The sequence below is a fragment of the Chelonia mydas genome, chromosome 14 (assembly GCF_015237465.2).
Source record: "Chelonia mydas isolate rCheMyd1 chromosome 14, rCheMyd1.pri.v2, whole genome shotgun sequence".
NCBI classification, from domain to species: domain Eukaryota; kingdom Metazoa; phylum Chordata; order Testudines; family Cheloniidae; genus Chelonia; species Chelonia mydas.
The window spans coordinates 21678134-21698463 of record NC_051254.2 but is presented as its reverse complement, the minus strand read 5'-3'; the positions used below and the strand labels follow the sequence as shown (position 1 = coordinate 21698463).

General features: G+C 45.7%; 1 protein-coding gene across 2 annotated transcripts in view; it reads left to right on the top strand.

Annotated features, from left to right (window-relative positions):
* The window catches only part of CDRT4 (CMT1A duplicated region transcript 4), a 64516-nt gene extending 46276 nt beyond the window's left edge, over window positions 1–18240 (top strand). For both annotated transcript variants that reach the window (XM_007072498.4, XM_043527880.1), the window contains exon 3: window positions 17701–18240. In XM_007072498.4, coding sequence (XP_007072560.4) covers window positions 17701–18176 — 476 coding nt within the window. In that variant the 3' untranslated portion in view covers window positions 18177–18240. The remainder of the gene's footprint in view (window positions 1–17700) is intronic.
* Window positions 18241–20330: the final 2090 nt, after the last annotated feature.

Sequence of the window (20330 nt, the reverse complement as noted above, 5' to 3'; positions counted from 1 at the left end):
AGCACCACTTCCTCTTTCAGAGTGACTGGAAATTGTGCAGTCGCTTATTTTTCGTGGTCTCGCGTCCTGATGGATGGGGAGGTTAGTGGCTCTGTAACACAGCAGAATAGCCCCCAGGTATATAAACTGTAGTGGAGTGCCAACAGTCAAAAGCCAAGGAGGACTCACTTCCTGAGCTTTGGGGCCCCTTGATCTCCTGAGAGAAGGAGAAGAAGCTTTCCACCTCTCAGTGATCATTTCCCTCTGTTGTGCTGCTTGGACTGTCCCCTTACAACAAACTGTGCCATTAGCTTTCCATAGGGGCTACACCCCTCAAGTACCCAGGAGACAGCATGGCCTGCTGGTCGGAGTCTAGGATTAGACAGGTGTACTTGGTCTAAGCTGACTTGCTTCTGACTCAGCACAGGGGAATGGACTAGATGGCCCCTCACGATGCCTTCCAGCCTTTCATTTCTATGATTCTATGAAACCCAGATTCCCCTCCCAGCTCTGACCGTGATTTGTTGTTTGACCTTGGGCTAGTGACTCAGTTTGCCTGTCTGTAAAATGGGGATTATAAAATCGATATGTGGCTGTGACTGGCTTAATTAGTATTTGTAAATTGATTCGAGGCCCTTGGACGGAAAGTGCTGTAGAAGTGCTAGATATTACCACGTGTTTCAAAGAGACACAGACTCACAGCTAGTCTGGAGGGTATTATTCCGCTAATTCCTTTTGCCTTCTACCAGGCTTAACTGAGAAAGTGAAACATCAGGTCATAGTGTGGCCACATGCCAATCACTCCAGTATCATGCGATTCACTCAGCGACAAACACAATGCATTCCATTGTCCTTGGCATCTGTGGTCCCCATTCGTATCGTGCTGTAACTGAATTACTAACTTTTCACTGGCACTAGGGTCACAATGAGCCCTTACTATAAGAATGGTGTATTTATTTTCAGTGTGTCTCCAGCCTCACGTACAAACACTATCCTAAACTGACCTTGTTTGCTAATAGCTTTCCTTGCTTTAAGGGTCCAGTGTGGAAGCAACAGAACTGCCAGGATGCGGTGCTGTCTAGTGGTGAGTTGCTCACCCTGTCACGATCTCCAAGAGGCATCAGGATGAGTGGCAGGGTGGGGTCCCCACTCTGCTACCTTGTTCCAAACTCTTACAACCCTGAGGGAGGCAGGAACTCAGCCAGGAATCGCTCCAGTGCACAGATCAATCTGTGCCCTTATCAGCATGGACAGAACCCCCGTGTCAGTGCACTGGGCCGTTAACGGGAGCATGGCATAAATCCATCTTCCACAATCAGTCTTGACAGGCTCTCCAGCCTTAGCCCCTTAGTCCTGGATTCAGGCACCTCCTTCTCTTTGGCCAATGGCTGATTCCTGCATTCAGAAATTCCCACACTCAGGCTGCTCCCTGTGCCTGTCCCTCAGCCCAGAGCTTGGGCTTTCAGCCTGCTGGGCCCCTGCAGAAGCAGCATGTTCCCTCTCCTGCAGCCTGCACAGCTCCTTCTTGAACGGCATCCCCCTACTCCAGCTGGAGGAGAGCTGGCAGGATTTCCTGTTAGTAACCTACCAGGCCAGAGCTGGTGGGAAGGCAGAAGGTTAAGAGGCCAGCTTTTCCAGTCTGCCTGCCCAGAACCCGCAGGTCTCCAGGGACAGGGCCGCCACGTACTGATCTGAGCTGATCTGTGAAGTGGGGGTTCCTGGGTGATTTATAGCCACTTCTCCTGGGTGCCGTTTCCTTGCTTAACACATTTGTTCTCTCTGTTCCAGGCCAATGGGTGATTGTACATTTACTACCGTACAGCAAACACGTGTGTTGTTATTTATACCTCCGTTGTAAGTGACCTAACGGGATAGCCTGGGTCACACATACACTACTGTACTTTTCGTCAGTTTCAGAAGACCAACTGAACAAAGGGAAGAAGGGAAGGATTGTTTGGCTGTACTCTAAGGAGCAGGATCTAATAGAAGAGGTGTTTGATATGGGATAGAATAGGATGGATCTAGATAGCAGAGATCAGGGGTTCTCAAACTGGGGGTCGGGACTCCTCAGGGGGTCGCAAGGTTATTATATGGGGGGTCACGAGCTGTCAACTTCTGCCCCAAACCCCACTTTGCCTCCAGCATTTATAATGGTGTTAAATATATAAAAAAGTGTTTTTAATTTATAAGTGGGGGTCGCATTCAGAGGCTTGCTATGTGAAAGGGGTCACCAGTAAAAAAGTTTGAGAGCCACTGGGATAGATCAACATGCAATAGGAGCGAGTAGAAAAATAAGCCCCATTTTATAGAGAAGTAATCTGAGGCAGAGAGTGCATGTGACTTGGCAAAGGCCAGCGGATGAATCAGACAGGTGATGAGAATGCAGGAATGCCTTGCTCCCAGTCCAGTTCTCAGACCACTAGACCACGTCAGATGCAACAAAACAAAACACTGAGGGGTAAGATTTCAAAAGAGCCATAGTGACTGAGGAGTTAAAGTCCCATTGACTTTCTGCGACACTTAGGCACCTAAACATCTAGTTCACTTTTGAAAATGGGACTTAGGTTCCTAAATCACTAAATTGCTTTTGAAAATGCTACCCTATAACTCTGAAGCAATCTGGTCTGGCTTACACTAGATGGCCCATTAGAACAGACAGACGGCTGGGACAACTGGAGATTCCATAAGCCGCTGGATCTTTGGCCCACCCCTGGTCCAGCCTTGTGCACTGCCATGCAAGAGATCCTGGAGAATGGGGCTCTGCACAAGCTCCTCTTCCAGGGTCAGGAACATGACTGACTCCTAAATGAATATCTCCAGTGCATTCATTCTCTTCCTTGCTGAGGCTTTACATTAGCCATGGAGTTAGTGCTCAGCAAGCATGCCCCACTGCCTGAAACAAGTCTAGACTCCCAAATGTGCTGTCTGCCAATCTCGCTGGAGTTCCAGAAGAAGCTCAGGGCTTTGGAGCAATAATGGCTTTGCCCGAGTGGAGGCTGGTGGGGGTGGCACTTAAAAGAGGCAGATACAGAGTCATATGCAAACATCTTGGCCTTTGCGTCCTACTTTGTCTGTCGCTTTGCAGCACAGGACATTGTGTCTCGGGTAGAGAGAAAATCCACAGAAATTCCACAGACCCTTCCCTGGCCATCAATATGGTTTCTGTGTGTGGCTGTTGTTTTGCTTCTCTTTTAGAGTGTGAGGGGGAAAAAAGGTCCCTTTGTGTGAGAACTGAAAGAAATAGTCCAATCCCACAGCCTGCCTGAAATCTTAATGTCAACTATTTGTCTCCTTGTATTTTCAGATAAACAAGCTCTTTCCCCTGTATTTCTGACCACTCCCGGCCACTCCCCAAAGTTTTTCTCGTTGCTCTGTCCTGGAGGGCACTGGCTCATTACCAGTGGGGATTGGAAAGCTGTGCTCGCAGGGCCCATGCTGTAGGAGAAGTCGCTTTAGGGTCTTCTCCGAAGCCCATTCAGTCAGCGGGAAGGCTCCTGTCAGCTCCAGGGGCTTTGGAGCCATGCCCTTTGGGGTTATTTGATTCTGTTTTTAAAACATCAGGGGTGAAGTCCTGCCCCTATAGGAATCAAAGGCAAACTCCTCATTGACTTCAGAGGGGCCAGGATTTTGCCCTACGTTTCAGATGGAAAGATACGGGTCCAGCCAGGGAACAAGACTTAGTAACAAACAGGGAGGAGTGAGAATCAAGCTCACTTTCAAGGGACATGAAATTTGGTCACCACCTCTTTCTTGATTCAAGGGACTAATGCTCATTTTATATGCTGCTGATATGAATCAGCACAGCTACAGTGAAGTCAAGAGAGCTACTCTAATTGATGCCAGCTGATGCTGTTGTCCATGATCTCTTTGGACCATTCATTGGGCATCGGATAGCACTCACCCTAGCTAAGGTTCCCAAACAAAACTGGGTCAGAGCTTCCTCTGGTTTAAGTCAATGTAGGAAGTCAATGGAGCTACGTTGATTTGCGCCAGCTGATGGTCTGCCCCTTCGATTGTAGCTCCTATTTATGCCTGCTCGGAAGTTTCTGAAATGTTCCGGAACGTTGCCATGCATGATATCTGCCCCCATTTCTTTTCTCTCTCTTTTCTTTTAAAGCAAAGACATTAGATACAATCCCCTCCCACAAAGTTCATGCAGTGGCATGGCTGCAAAGCAAAACTAATGGATGCCATGAAATGCAAAAGTCAAGGTTCTGTGGCAACTGTTCATCCAGGTGCATTGCACATGTGAATTTTTTTAATGTTCCTTGTCCTCTAATGTATTAACAGGTAGATTGTAAAATATGTCCCATCAAACACAGAGGATACAGTGCATCCAACTTGCCATTGCTGTTAGAACATTAACTTTTGCATTTCTTGATGTTTTCCAGTGTTAATTTTGTAAACCTAACAGCGCTTCGATATGGGATATTTTGATATGGGATATTTCTGATGGTGGTTTCTGTCGTTAAACTCTATGAAATACATAGTTTCATAGAGTTTAAGGCCCGAAACCACCATCAGATTATCTAGTCTGTCTGCTCACTAAAGCTGCTGGATTTAAAGAGGCATAGCTGTGGAAGGGCTCTATTCTATTCCGGTTCTTATCCCGCATGCTTCATGGTAATAGCTGAACACCTTCCAGTAGTGCATTAAGTGACATGACTAGCATCTGCCAGGTTAGTGCTGGATCTCAGCGACTTGGTTTTTTATCACCACAAGCCCACCTGGTGATTCTGTTTCACCAGTCAGATGCTGATTTGCATTAAGGGCCTGATCTAAAGCACACTGGAATCGACGAGAAGGGTTCCCACTGAATTGAGCGGGTGTTGGGGCCCTTCCAATAGGAAACCTGTAAAGAAAGAAAGTATTTGCCAGGCTGTTTTCTTCCTACATTGATTTCTCACTGTGAGCTCAGACCCCAGGTTCAGCCTTTTCCTCTTCACTGGGATGTGATGCTGGGCAGTGGACACACAGGTTCTCCTGTGCTGCCTTGTCTGTCATCTACTCCTCCATCGGCTTTTGTGAAGATCAATTTCTGCCCTTTTTACACAGCTTCCCAATTCACTCGCATGGACAGGAGTTTGGCTGTGAATCAGTTTATGGAGAATTTCAAGCGGTGAAATCAGATGTATGAATAAAGGGTTTTTTGTTGCTGTTATTCCTTCATCAGCTTTATTCAGTGTCAAGCAGTACTTTTAACAGATGCCGCTATATCTGGGTTGGCACTAAGAGTGGAAGCCTTAGCCCATTAAAGTCAATAGCAAACTACCATTGACTTCAATAGGACCAGGATCGAATGCATAGGGAATTTCTTGTTGGTAAGATTTTAAGTTGGCTTCATCTCCTGAAAAACATTACTGACATCCCTTTGTACCCTGCGGAATTACAGAGGCAGAAAATGCATCGCCTTGTTCTTGGAGTTTCATATATTTTGTTCAGGAACCTTGACCGTGGGCGGGGCGGGGGGGGGGGGGGGGGGGAAATGAGGATCTAAAAAGTTGCTGTAAAACCAAGAACCAATAAATTTAATCTCATATCGAGAATGAAGAAATGCTCCTGGGAAGATGGGTCCATTATATCCTCTGTAAAATCTAATCTATCCATCCCATGTTCATCATCAAGGTAGCTGCATCTGTACTTCAGAGAGTGGTTTTCTCCAGGACTGAAAGCATTGACAGAATCACAGGGTTTCTTGCCTCTTTTGTCAGCTCTGCTGCAAGGCCTCACCCAATTTCTCGCCCCTGGGGTGCACTGAGGAAAACAAGGGATGTTTCCAGGATCCCTGAGGAGGGCCAAGTGGTTGGACCTAGCACAAGGAAGAAAGAAGTGAAGTGAAAGATGGCAAATAAAACCACAGTTGTCACAAAGTTTGATCACATTTGTGATTTGACTGATATTTGCCAGGACTCATCAGTGATTTCTCCTTCTCTACAATATTTGATACAACAACTTCTTTCCTAGGGGCTGATCTAAAGAAACTGATTAAATTAATGGGCCCCTGAGTGGGTTCGGATGAGGGTTGGGTGCTTATCTGAGTTGCTTTGATCTTGCAATTACCTGGGGAAATCAGACTTTCTTGTGCATGTTCCAGCTTTGAAAAGATTGCAAGAGGAGCCGTCCTAGCATGTTTCAGTATTTGTGTGCACCATATATGGATTAATTCACAGGAATTATGGATGTCAATTGGATTTAAAATATAATGTCAATGAAAGACGACATGGTCCCAATCCAAAGCCCACTGAAGTCAATGAGATTTTTTTCCACTGCCTTTAGTGGACCAAGCCATATATCTGTGCACTTTTGCAGTGTAAATGTGTGTCTTTCGTGCAATCCATTAAAGCCACTCAAAAAGCAAATGTTTTTCATGAGGCTGATTCCTGATTCCAAAGCAAAACTAAAGTATTTCTCCCTCCTCTGCCCCAGTCTCTGGAGACATGAGCTCTTTCTGATTTGCAGACCCAAACCAAGTGAATATAGAAACCACATGGTGAAAAGTAAAATAAATAAGAGATCAGCATTTGGGAGCCAGCAGTCCGTCAGAAGGGAGCAGTGAGAAAAACTGTAACTTAAACAAAAGAGTGAGAGAAAACGAGTTCTAATTATTCCAAAGGTGGGTTTTTTTTTAACAAAAGCTTATTAGTTTGCAAAGTTTCCCTCTGCAACATGTAATTTCATTTCCCCCTCATTTGCTTTTACTACATGTTCTGGGCACTGTCAGAACAGCCTGATTTATAACTGACAGCTTTGGCTATTTTTCATGCAAGCTCTCTCTAAATATAAGAGTGTGAAAATTGTTCCACTGCCAGGAATTCCTCTTCGAATTATAACTTGCAGCAGTTGCAGCATGCAGGAAAGCGTCAGTAGCTTTATGATTTCAATGTTTTTCATAAAAAGCAAAATCCTCTTTCTTTTGGGAAATTGTTTCTCTTATCTCTTTGATTACATTGACTATCTCAACATGTCCTGGGAAAACAAATCAATGGGTGTTACTGCACTGGTTCCTGCTGCCAGCAATGCAGATTTTAGATTACAGAGGAAATGTTTATTGACCAGGATTTTTTATCTGCAGTTTTGTTCCTTGGGCTTTATTCCCATCCAATGGTCTCCTGAAGCAGCTTGTAAAATAAATCAGCAACACGGACATGATACATAATGTGGTGTTTCTGGCTACAGGGACCGTAACATGGAGAGCAACGTATGGACAGGCAGTCAAGTGCTGGGTTTTATTCAGTGAAATTTCAGCATCGGCCAAAAATTAGCTTTTTTTTTTTTTGGTGCTGGATGGAAAAGTGAAAAGCGGTGTCCACTGAGGAACATTTCTCCACCAGTGATGCTGGCAGATGTCTCCTTCTGTTCATGAAAAGGGTCTCCCTGTTTGTCTGCAACAATTGCTGGTTTTACAAGGCTCTACCATTGTTTTCATTTCTTTTTGTCAAAATTAGAGTGAGCTCTGAATCTCACGCCTTGAATCAGAGCACTCGTGAACTCTGGAAGCGTTTGGTCCGGACTTGAAATTGACTGCTCACATTCCAAGGTGTGGGAATATTTCTTCTCTCTTTTAGTGCCTTTGATTTTAAACTTCCTAAAGAGCCTGTATTCTTGCTGGCTCATATGGAGCCACTGGTTTGATGGGGATCTTTGTGGAGATGATCACAATGGGCCAGATTCACCGACACACGTTGGGGGCTTAGGTGACACAAAACAGCTGTAAACCTGGTTTGGTAGTGGATTCGACTGGACTGCTTGTTGCTTTGCATTACCAAAGCAGTGCAAAACAATTGGGGTTTACCAGTGAAACTGGCCTAATAATTGCAAGCTTAGTAACACTGTATCCAAAAATCCAATCTGGCATGTATCAGTGACTTCCTTGGAGTAGTTGAGTGACAGGCAGACCGTAACAGGTTCCGAATTTGAATCTGCATTGGATAAGACTGCAGAAGTATGAACAAGCTCCTCTGCTATGTCTGTGTGCCTGTTGCACACTCAGGGTCAAATTGTGGGTGAAGAGCGTGTAAGGAACCTTCATCCTTTGCTCACCACATTCAAGGTTAGAGACAAATTGCAATTCCTGCACTATGCTAAGCTCAGAGGCTGCTCTCTGCTACCACCCTCTGTGACACAAGCCATCCCACAAGGGGTGTGGAAGATGCTCCATGGTCCCCTTTGTCCTGGCCAGCTGAGCTCACTGCTGAGGAGGGGAGCACATACCCTGCCCTCCCAGTGGTGCACTCCCCTTGGGCGCCATGGAGCACCAGGAGGAGTTGTCCTTACATCGCACACTCAAATGCAGTGTCTGTTTCTGTTTGTTGGAACAAAGAAGCGAGAGTTCCAAATTAAAAACCTGGATCCAAGTGTCTGTGAACAGTGGGGAAGTCCCTGCAGATCCCCCAACCTGCATTTAAACTCTGGCTTATCCCTAGAATAAAGATCAGAAGATTGGGATTTGAGTGCCTATGTGAAATGGACTCAGCTGGGGGCAAGAGGAACCCTTCAAGCAAATTGTTTTCAGAGAAAGGATCTTCAGTGCCCATAAGGAGATGTGTTTCCAGGAAGACCAGATAGGGTATAAAATCCAAATTCTTGCAAAATGCATGCACACGCATTTAGGAACCCATCATGCTCCCACTGGGTCAGGGACAAAACTTTGATGGGACCAGGATTGGCTAAAGCCCTTCAGGGTGTGTATGAAGTTAGGTAGGTTTAGGTTGCTCAGAGGTTGAATTTTTATTGCAAGCCTGGACTTCACATCCCCAGTTAAAAAGTCTGGTGAGTTTCTACCTGCCCTGAAGGGCAATGCTACCCAGGCCTCGTTACTAACCAGAGCTGTTCCATGAGAGCGAGGCACAAATCTTCCGTGCCACATTCTTCTTTGACAAGTTACGCCTGGATATCCTCCATCTGCCAGATTGGCTGGGTGCTTCAGGAGAGGTGCCTTGTGCTGAGCTCTGGCTCACAGAGTTTCGGTCAGTTTCCTAAATTATTCAATTTAAATACAGCTTATAGGGGAGGATGGTGGGGGAGCTTCCCAGGAGAATAATAAACATCAGGGATAGATCCCTCTGATTGGGTGGGATATTGAAGAGCATTTCGTCTAACTCTGCTCCCGCTGAAATCAATAACAGCTTTGCCTCCTGCGAGTTTGACTGCAGTGGGCACAGAGTTAGGTCAGGACTGAGCACTTCTGAAATCCCATTCTGTATGAATATTGGGGAACTATATTCTCCTGAGCCTTCCCTGCAACCTTCCCATGGGGAGGAGTTTTCAGGTCTGATTTCCAGGGCTTGTGTTTTCAAACTAAAATTTCAATAGCGCCTAAGGCTCCCAACCTCAAAGTATTTAGAGATCTGACTCCCATTATTTCAGTGGGAGTTAGACATCCAGATACCTTTGAGCCTCTGGGACTAAGGGACTTAGGAGCCTAACTCCTACTGCTTGCTAACAAGCCTTGCCGCCTTTGCTTATATCCATTTCATGGTCTCAGTGGGTTCAACCAGGTTCCGCTGCTGTCTTTAAATCTGGGGCTTTCCTGGGGTCACGTAGGAAATGGGATAAATGCTTTTGGGGACGTCTCTTAACCTGTGAGATTTGATTAAAGGAACTGGCCAGACACCTGCAGATAGATTCCCAGAACCACACCTCACCTTCCCACACTGCAGATCTCATGCAGGAGAGGGAACTGGGTGTGGCCATGGGACCTATCGAGCCGAGGGATTAGGATACTTGAGTATGTGCATGGTATACGCAAGGGGAGGCTGAAGGCAAGGATTGCTGGCAAAGAAAGTGAATTGGAAGCAGAGAAAGAAGGATGGAGTTGGAAGGAGAAGAGGAAGAAAGATGGGGCTTGGAGGAGAGAAAGAGAAGGGTTGGATGGAGAAAGAAGTAATGGACACATAAGCTGGGGGGGAGCAGCTGAACTCAGTGGCTGTGGTTTATCCCAACAGCCAGGCTTTTTAGAGGTTTGATTCTCGCTGATTACCAGGCAGCTGAATGAAATGTTTCTGAGGACAGGACATGAAAACATGGGCCTTATTTCAGCTGTGTGGTGCAGTGCATCACAGGCCACACCTAGCCCATGGGCAGTATGCCCCAGCTGAGTGGGCAGAGAGGCTCGGTGAGGATGCTGGGGATGACCCAAATGAATATCCTGGCAGCAGCCACTGGGATTTCCCCGGCGCTGAACCAGCCTGAGCTTGCATTAGCAGAGTATGCTGTGCTGGGCAAGGGTATGTTGCTAGAATCCGTTGTGAGGAGAGAATGTGAAATTCCCATCAGGATGTACCTGGAGAGCTCCTGCCAGTGAAAAGCCAGCATTAGCATGAGACAGAAGACAGCTCTGTTAGGCTGCTCAGGCCCGTTTTGGGTAGTTTGTGAACTGTTTAATTCTCTGGCAGCTACAGATAAACCCTAGGCTGGGTTTACTAAGCACCGTCCAACTTCAGTGACAGACAGGGACTCCTGTCTGTGCCATGGGTAAAACTCCTCCTCCTAAATGAGCTCTGGGATGCATCACCAGATGCACCACAGAGGCAGCCCTTGGTAACAGCCACTTGCACAGTAGGAACACCTGAAGGCTCCCAAGATTTGAGTGGATCACAGAACCTTTTCTCTGTAGGCTGGGGATTCAAATCCAGCCCAGACTAGCAGCCAAACCCAAGATGTTACCAACTGATGGTTCTTCAGAACCCTCCTTCACTTCTCCCTTAGGTGTAATCCCTCCAGCCCACCCTCAGCATAAACCCCTCCCCTGCTTAGTGTTCGGTCCTTCTATGACCCTGTTTCTCCTCAATGTGCCCCATACCAATGTATCCCTTAGCTAGCACCCTGGTTCATTTATCTGGTGTCCATGGTGGAAATGTATGGAGGGGCCAACTTAGAGTGACCAGACATCCCGATATTATTTGAACCATCTCAATATTAGGGGCTTTATCTTATATAGGCAAATATTACCCCCTCCCACCCCCGAAAAAGAAAGTATCCTGATTTTTCACACTTGCTATCTGGTCACCCAGGGGCGGTGGGTGGACTAGACAGAAAATTGGGAGAGCTGCACTTTATATCTTGTGGGCACACACACTTTTTTTTAACAGTAGGGGGCATGGACTGTACTCTGGGAGGGTATGAGCTGCCCAGCTCTGAAGGCAGAGCAGACAGCGGCGGCTGCTGGCCGGGCACCCAGTTCTGAAGGCAGAGCTGCCGTCAGCAGCAGCGCAGAAGTAAGGGTGGCAATGCCCTACCATGCCACCCGTACTCCTCTGTAATGTTTGACCTTTGCACTGGGAGGGGTGGCTGGGGCGGGGGCTAAGGCAAATTTTGGGGTGGCTATATCTCCCGCAAGCCTCCCCGGCCAATGCTGCCCCTGTGGTCACCCTAGACCAACGGCCAGGAAAAGTTATGGAAGCCTTGAGGAGTCAGACGGGGAATGGGTGTGGTGTTCCAAGCAGTCAGTGGTGTTCTCACTGCTGTCCAGTCTTGGAATGTAGCTTGTGCGTCATTTTGGTGGGTGCCAGTGCAGCGAGGACTGGAGGTGAAGGTCGGAGGAGAAACACCTGGGACCACCGGTGCCATAACAGAGGGGAGGTTTGGAAATCAGACCCTGAGGCCTCATCCCAGGTTTGTTTCACCTTCACATGCAATTCAGACACCCCCCCACACCCCGAAATGGAAACATTCTCACTGGCCAACACCAAATAGCCTTAACTTTGCTTCGTAGCAAAACCTTCCCACAAAAATCTAAACCAACACTATCCATCCATCACATAACTTTCCTAACTGTGCACAAAAATGTGAATGCCTTGCTCTTTCATCACACAGACTGAATTCTGTGCTCCTATGCAAAGCATATTCAATTCCACAAAAAGGTATTTTAGCAATTCGACTATAGGCTCTTTTGAAAACCTCAGCCAACATAAATATCACACAAACAGCAATGCTTTCCTTCTGATCAAAATAATTCCATGCCACCTTAATTAAATATCATGAGATCCAAAACTACTATATGCACACATCTTCCTGTTCCTAACTCTTACACATGACCATAAAGTTATCTGTCCCCTTTGCATCAAAAGAGAATTTGGCTGGATACAGTTTTTGGTTTAGTGAAGCTCAGATAAGTACTCCTTTAAAAAAACAATATAAATGTAACTGAGATATGCACATGCCAAAGCCAAGTCTCGTTGCTGTAATTCTTGTCTTTCCTTATTCCATCCCCTGCTATGGCTCGTTGCTTTCATTTGATACATTGTAAATTCCCTGAGGCAGGAACTATACCATGTCTGTTTGTTCACTCTTCAAATCCTCTCTCACATTTTCAGGGGGCTCTACATATAAACTAAAAAATAATCTGCTCTCCTTACCTCACCCTCCCACGGAGATTTTTGAAAGAAGGGCCCATCAGCTGTCTCTTTACAACACCTACAGTGTCATGTTTTGATTTGGTACTACTGTACATATCATTGACTGTTTGTGGCTCTCTCTCCAAGATGCTTGGAATGCAGCTCACAGATGTTTCATAGCAGAGCCAGTTGGGGCTGCGGTATGGGAACAGACTGTAAGTTTTGGATGTGCCTGTTCGGTGCACAGAGTTCTTTTCCATTGCCTTTGTTATTACTGTGTTTAATTTACAGCTCAGTGTTGTTGAGTGGCTGGGTCCCCAGCTTTCAGCTAGAGTGTTAGTTCTTCTTTTTCAAGACCTGATCCCTAGCCTGTTGAAGTCAGTGGATGGACTCCAAAGCATTTTGGATCAGGCCCTTATTCTTTGAGCCTTCAAACACAGAATCATCATTGTTGCCTTTGGTGCCAATCCTTCTGTTACACAGTGGACCTCAGTCTGCAGGGCTGTCAATGCAACACTATATTTGCACACACACAGTTTAAACACATTTTCTGTTGTGCAAATGTATCCCATGCAACCACTGATTAGCAGCCAGGCTCCTTGCTAGCAGATGCCTTTTGGTTTGCAAAATGAAGGCTGAAGGGAGTTGCTTGGTGTTGTTTTCCTGGCTACGTACCAGGCCAAAACTCTCATAAATAGAGCTGTTTGGCGGGGGTGGGGGGGAATGGGATTGGCCTTTCATGGGAAATTTCAACATTTTGAAATGACTTTCTGCTCAGAAAAGGAACAAAAAGTCAAAATGTTGAGCTGGAAAGTTTCAGATTGCAAATATTGGAATGGAAAATGTTGATATTTTTCATCGATATGAAACAATTTGATATCTCACCCTGACTTTTTTTTTATTTTGGAATAGAAAATGTAGCTTCATTTCAAAAAGGTGATTTCAGACAACAGGTTTTGTTTTGATTCACCTGATCAGAAAATTGAAAATTTTCATCAAAATTGACATTGTGCTGTGGGAAATTTTGATTTCAACAAAACCACATTTTCTGACAGGAATTTTGCTGTGGGAAAAATTTTCATCACCTCTACTTATATATGGGTGGAGGAGCTTGTCTGTCTGCACACCATCAGTCTCTGGAATAGCCCATCACTCTGGCATCTGAACAATAAGAGAACAAGTGGGGAGACCAAAGCAACCTCAACATTTATTCCACAAGTCTTCCTGTTGTGTAAAGTATAGATTCCTCGATCCTAGAGCTGAGCGAAGAATTGATTTTCGATTCAGGACCAAACTGGAAAGAAAAAGTGGTTCAGTTCAAACCAAAACTGATTTTTTTTCACCAAAACCAAAACAATGAAAAAAAGAAAGACCCCTTTGTTTCAGGATGAACAGAAAGGTTTGTTTGACCCCCCAAGTGATTTTTTGGGGGGGGATCATTTAGTTTTGGGTCATTTTTGAATACCTCCCCTTATTTTAAATTAGCCTCACTAGAGCTACCGAGAGCCACATCCCAGGTAAACTCGGCTCATGCAGTAACTACATGGGGATTCCACTCAGAAGCACTAAGGAAAAGGCCTGCCCTAAACCTTGGACAGCTTAGTAATGCAGGGAAGTGAAGAAAACCTACAAGACATGCCTGCCCTTGGGATGTAATGAAAGATTCTTCTGATTCTAATCAGGTGACTGAAATTAGTGTCAGCATGATCCCAGTCGGAATGGGATTGCTGACAAGCATGGAGAGAGCCGAAGGAAGGGAAGGGAGCAGCGGGAAGCAGAAAATAAAAGAGAACAGCAGCCAGTTATCTCAGTGACTTCCATGTTCTTCAGGGTGGGCAGGAGTACAGCATACATAAGAACAAATTCCAGACTGTGTGCACCCTGCATGAGACAGTATGTCACCATGGGGTTGCAGAGCAACAGAGCCAAGCAGTCCAGAGGCTGCAGGAATAATTATACAGTACAACTGCTGCTGGATTCTCTGACATTCTTGGAGCTGGGAATGCACAGAACGTGGGTAGGTGTAGAGCACTGAAAACAAACACATATGTTTTTTTTTTCTGGCACAGTGCTATTCCACCAGCAAAGTGAGCAGAAGATAAGCTTGAGCAGAGCATGGTTTCCATTAATAATTAGGCATAGCAATGTTGCTTAGTGGTTAGAATAGATGACTGAGAGTCAGAACTCCTGGGTTCTGTTTCTGCCATTGACTTGCTGAGTGACCATGGGAAAGTCATGTAACATTTCTCAGAGCCTCTGTCTCTAAAATGGGGATAAGAATATCTCCCTACCTAACGCAGGGATTGTGTCTATTATAGTAGCACGTAAAGGCCCTAACTGAGAACAAAGGCCCTTTGAGTATGGCACTGTACAAATACATAGTAAAAGCTTAGCCCGAAAGAACTTCCTCTCTTTAGCTGAATACAGAGGGAGAAAAGAAGTCTTAGTATCCCCACTTAACAGATGGGAAACTGAGCCACAGAGAGATGGGGTAGGATTTAGGAGCACACCTAAGGGATTTAAGAGCACAAGTCCCATTGACTTGCACTCCTAAATGACTTAGGTGCTTTTGAAAATTCCACCCTAAGTGACATGCCTGAGGTCATGCAGAGAGTCTGTGTCAGAACCAGGAACTAAGCCTAGATCTGTTGAATTCCAGTGCAGTTCCTCAGTTGCATAACCATATTTTCTCTTTGTGCCTCACTGCCATTTGGGGCATTGAGAGGTTGACTGCAAAGCATTTTCAGCCTCTCAGATGGATGGTGGAGCTATAGAGGTGCAGATATTTACTGGTGCTAATTCTTCCTGTATAAAACATTTAATTAGGCGTCCCAGGGATAGAAATTACAAACACTTGATGGGCTGGGCTTCCTGCATCTGCAAATTGAACTACCGCTGATTTCTCCCTTGGTCTTTTGAAAACACTGGGAGTCTCCGCATTGACTTTCATGGGAGCAGACTCTGGCCCCAAAAGAGTGTCATACAATCATAGAGAGAGAGATGGGAAAAGGATCTATTCGTCCATCCCCTTGCCCATTATACTGCTCTTGCCAATGGTCTGTTCTCCAATGCTTAGGCCAAATCTTGTTTTAAATATCTCTATTGTGGAAGCATCCCCCATTTCAGCGGAGTGATTATACCACAAGGCGGGCCTGGTCAATGGGACCTTTTTCCAGTTCTCCATCCTCAATGACCTGCTTGTTTAACCAAGAGCATGCTTTACTCCTGTAAATATTTAATTGCTAATTACATAATTGTGGTGATTTATTATGCAGCGCTAAGTAAAGATAAAAGCAATTACATGCATGCAGGAAATTCTATCGCTGCTCGTGGGCTGTGCAATTCTTAAATGAATAATTGCTGCCAGGCAAGAATGAGCTGGTTTTGTGACAGGCTTTAAATTCAACACTAGAAAGGAAACTAAAAGTCTGATGTTTGATGGGGCCTTCAGGTCTTTTCAGCGACTTTCTTTCTTCCTTGGATTTTCTCTCCTGTGTGAAGCTGAGCGTACACCAGAGACTCTAGATTTGTCTCCTCTGCACTCCAACCTGTGATTGCCGCACAGGTAGGCATACGTGGGCTGGCTTGACCCATGCTAGCATGGCTAAAAACAGCAGAGTAGATGAAGCACTGTGGGCTTCAGCAACACCAATAGGTACCAAGGGTCCCCGGCGTGCTGGTACAGCCCAGGCCACTGCATTTACGTGGCTATCTTTAGCTATTCTCAGGGGCGTGTGCAGGGGACAGGGAAGCAGGGGCAGGGGCCCTCCCAATCGGCAGGGGCACAGAACTCCTCTGGGGCCCGAGCAGGGAGCGTGAGCTCCAACAGCCCTGGGGCTGTGGGGGGAGGGAGGAAGGGAGAGCCAGTTCCAGTGGCTGCAGGGGGGGAGACAGCTCCTCCAAGTGCAAGGGATGGGGGAGGGTGTGTGGAAAGAGGCAGCTCCTCTGGACACGGGGGGCACAGAAAGTGCCCCTCCAAAAGTGGCCAAATTTTTATTCCTGTGCATGCCCCCATGCTAGTGCAGGTAAAGTTAGCACAGGTCTGTCTATTCCAGCTGGAGCATAGACATACACTCTGACTCTAATCTCTCTGGTCATATCTATAGTTTCTAGAGCTTTTTGTTTTGTTTGCTGAGATACCAGAGGAGAAACTGTGTCTAGTGGTTAGAACAGAAAACTTGGGAGTTAGGAGATTTTAATTCAGGGATGGGCCCTGCTACTGATCCTCTGTTTGACCTCGGGCATGGTACAGCTCTGCAGAAATGCTAAGTATTGTTATTATTTCATTTCCTTTGCCTTTCTTCTTTTTGTTAATTTCTTTTTGTTAAGCGGGTTCCAACTTGACCTCAGTTCCATATTGCCCTCAAGAAAATGCTGTCTGGAATATTGAGAACAACCCATGCCTTCAGTGAACAATAATACCTAGCTCTTACATAGCACTTGTCATCAGTAGATCTCAAAGAGCCTCCCAAAGGAGGTCAGTGTCATTATCCCCTTTTACAGAAGGGGAAACAGAGGCACAGAGCTGGGCAGTGACTTGTCCAAAGTCACCTAGAAAGCCAGTGGCAGAGCCAGAAATGGAATCCAGGTCTTCTGAGTCCCAGTCCAGTGCTCTATCCATTAGGTCACGCTGCTTAGATGGTAGAGTGATAAGTGCTTTAGATAGGTAGCTTCTTTTTAACATAATTGAGCAAGGGGTCATAGGCTCCAGCCGCTCGATTGTTTCCTAGGGCACCGCTGCAGTCCCTGTGCTCTCCTGAGTGCACGTCCGGCTCTCTGATTGCTAGGTTGACTGGTAGGTTGCTGGACAAACCAAAGAGAGTGGGGAAGAGGTAGGGCCTTGGCAGAGCTAACTCGCCATGATGAAAGGGAACTTGCGCCCCTCACCCCCAGGGGTGCTGCAGGCAGGAGCACTCTCCCTTCATGTTGGGCAGCTCTGGCAGATCTTGTGCCGTCTGCTGCTCCCACTGGGACATGAATCTGCCTCAGTAAAGGTGCAAAGGAAAAACCTTCCATGCCCTACATGGGAGCCGTTATCTGGCGAGGGTCAACCCTGCTGCAGCTCAGGTACCGATGGCAGCACCAGCAATGGGAATCTTGCAGCAGAGTAGGTGCTGGGCGTTGCACTGTTTGCCTCCCAAGCTCTACCCACTCCGATTGGTTTCTTCGGGGCGGTGGGCTCTGAGCTCTGGCAGGTGTGGGCGTTGCAATTGAGCGCACTGATTTCTTTCCGTACTGGAAACCCTGCCTTTTCTCCTTGCACCTCTGTGAGTGCTGTGGGGAATTCAGGCCTTTCTCTGCTGCTTCCGAGGCAGTCAAAGCCAAGCAGAAGGTAACCAGCTGTGCTTGCTGCATTCTAAACTTGTCCTTATCTCTTGGGTTCCAGAACAAAGGATGTTCTCGGCAAATATCGGCCTCCCCAGCCCTTTGATCCGCCGCGGCCGCCAGTGGCCAGCCTACACCACTCTCACGTCTCCGACGGTCAAGATGCTACTTGAGCAAGACAAGCTGAGGAAGGCTGGGTCCCAAGGCACCTCTGAGGAATGCAGACAGGGAATGGGCAGCAGCAGGAACAGCAGGGGCCACACGCCAGGACGAAAGCCAAGTGATGAGTCTCAGGAAGCAGGTTTTACTGAGACAACCCAAGAGTCGTCAAGGCCAAATGAAGATAGCAACCCCCTTAGGACTGCCAGGGGCTCTCCAGCAAACATTGAGGGCTTGTTTTTGCAGAGTAATTCATCCTCAGCGGGCCCCCCAATTAAAGGCAATAAGGTTATTTTCTCCAGTAAACCCCACTTCCGTGTGCTACCATATGGCTCCCAGATGTCTCCCAGCAAGCAGAAATCAACTGCCTGCAGTTAGAAAAATAGATCTCAAGAGTTCTGCTTCAACACTCTGGACTGCATTAAAGTTACTCTGCAACTAACTGTTCAGGGTTTGGTTTGGTTTTTAATTGTATCCTTAAAAGCCCCACTTGAACTCGTTTGGATGCAGAATGATGCATACACAACTTATGGAATGCTACTCTTTGTTCATGAGTGTCTTAGGAAATGCCATACAACAGGGTGTAATGTAGAACACAGCATACAAATGTTTACGCGTGTGCACACAGATATACACGTTCTGGACCTAATTCTCTGCTCCCTTGCACCACGTGTCCTCATTTACATCCCCACAAAGTGAGCGTAAGATGCTATCATTCTAATCTAGGAATGTTTTACACCCATTGGACTGGTGTAAATGTCTTTTCACTGGTATACATGACTATGCAAGGTAACAGTGAATCAGACTATAATGATAATAATTAATAATTAATAGTGTAATAAACTGGCTCTTAGGGTATTGACTTTAGGTGAATACGGCAAACCTACATTAAAGCAAATCAAAATGGAGTGAGTCCAGCAGCCCATTTATATATTTATGTGAATATCATCCTATAAAGAGTCAAAGATTCTCCATTGCCCTGTAGCTTGTGTGGTCATTTATGCCAGAGCAAAGTGGGTATAAGATGCTTCTTAATCAGAACAACCTGACTCTCATTTACATTAAGGCCACTTTACATCACTTGGGCAGTGTAAAGTGATGGTTGGTTACACTGCCCAAATGGTGTTGAGTGGCCTTAGTGCAAATGAGAATCAATCCTAGCCCCTTTACACTGGTGAAAATCACTATAGCAGGGCAGGGCAATGGCTGATAAGGCCCGTATTCATTCCATGTCACGAGAACAGATGTTCATCTCTGAAATGCTCCCCCTCTGTTCTAGCTGGTTATTTTGCACTATTTTGGGGTGGTGGTAGGGGAAATGAAATTAATAAAAGATCTACCTCCCAGTTCTTCCTACAGCCTGGGACTCATTGTAACTACTGAATTAAACCACTTTCTCCATCACCTTTCTTCCCTGGAGGAATGGGCTGCTAATTCTGCAAATGCAGGAAACCAAAGCTATTTATAATCAGCTTAGTGAGCAGAAAAAATACAGTAGGAGGCTAAAATCATCCCTAAATCCCAGAAATAGTGGCCAAGGCGACTGAAAAACACTTTTGTTTTCCTTTTGCATGAGTGTGTGTTTATACATGTGCATGCACGTGTGTGTGTGAGTGTGTGAGAGAATTTAGTGCTGGTGAAAGGACATAGCAAGGCATCCATGGCAATTGAGTTCTCTTCAGACAGGAAGTGTAGTCTAGTGGTTAGAGTGCTGAATTGTCTCGGACCTGTTCTCTACTTTGCTGTTGATTCTCTGTTATATTTGCAGGTTACTTAAATTATCCGTGCCTCAGTTTCCCTGTCTATAAAATGGAGATCACAATATTTAACTGCTTTACCGGGAAGTTGTGGAACTGATGGAAAACTTTCTGACAGAAGTTTTCTGTTGGAAAATGCTGAGTCATTTAAATCAAAATGTTTCATGGGAATGTATTGGCTTTGTTGACATTTTCAACAAAAAATTATTGAAACTTTTGTTTCGATAAGGTGGAAGCATTTTGTTTTTATAATCTAATATAATTATAATTAATTAGGGCTTTTGTTTTTCTGGGTTTATCAATTTCGTTTTGGGGGGCTATTTTTAGCAATTTTTGAGTTTTATGTAACTGTTCAATAATCAGTGTGTGTTGGGGCTTTCTGTTTGCATATGCTGTGTGCAATGAATAATCTCTTGGTAACGTTTTCTAGTGCGCTTTAACGAGGTACCGTTTCAAACAGCACTAAATTAAACCACACTAGGGAACTCTCAGCGCGCACCAGCAGAGTCTGCACAGACCAATTAACGTGCAGCATATTAGTGCACTTTAGAAATCACACCCCTGTAGTCCGCATTACTTCTCTGTGCAGACAAGATAAAAATAGCCATTTGTGGGGTTTTTCTAGTGTTTATTGGATCAACACTGCTTTCTGTGTGTGTGTGTGTGTGCATGTGTGTGTGTGTGCACGCATGCCCGCCCAGGGTGATTTATTTGTGTTTATTGGCTAAAACCTAAAATCAGAAGCCCTAAATAAATAACGAAATAAATATAATAT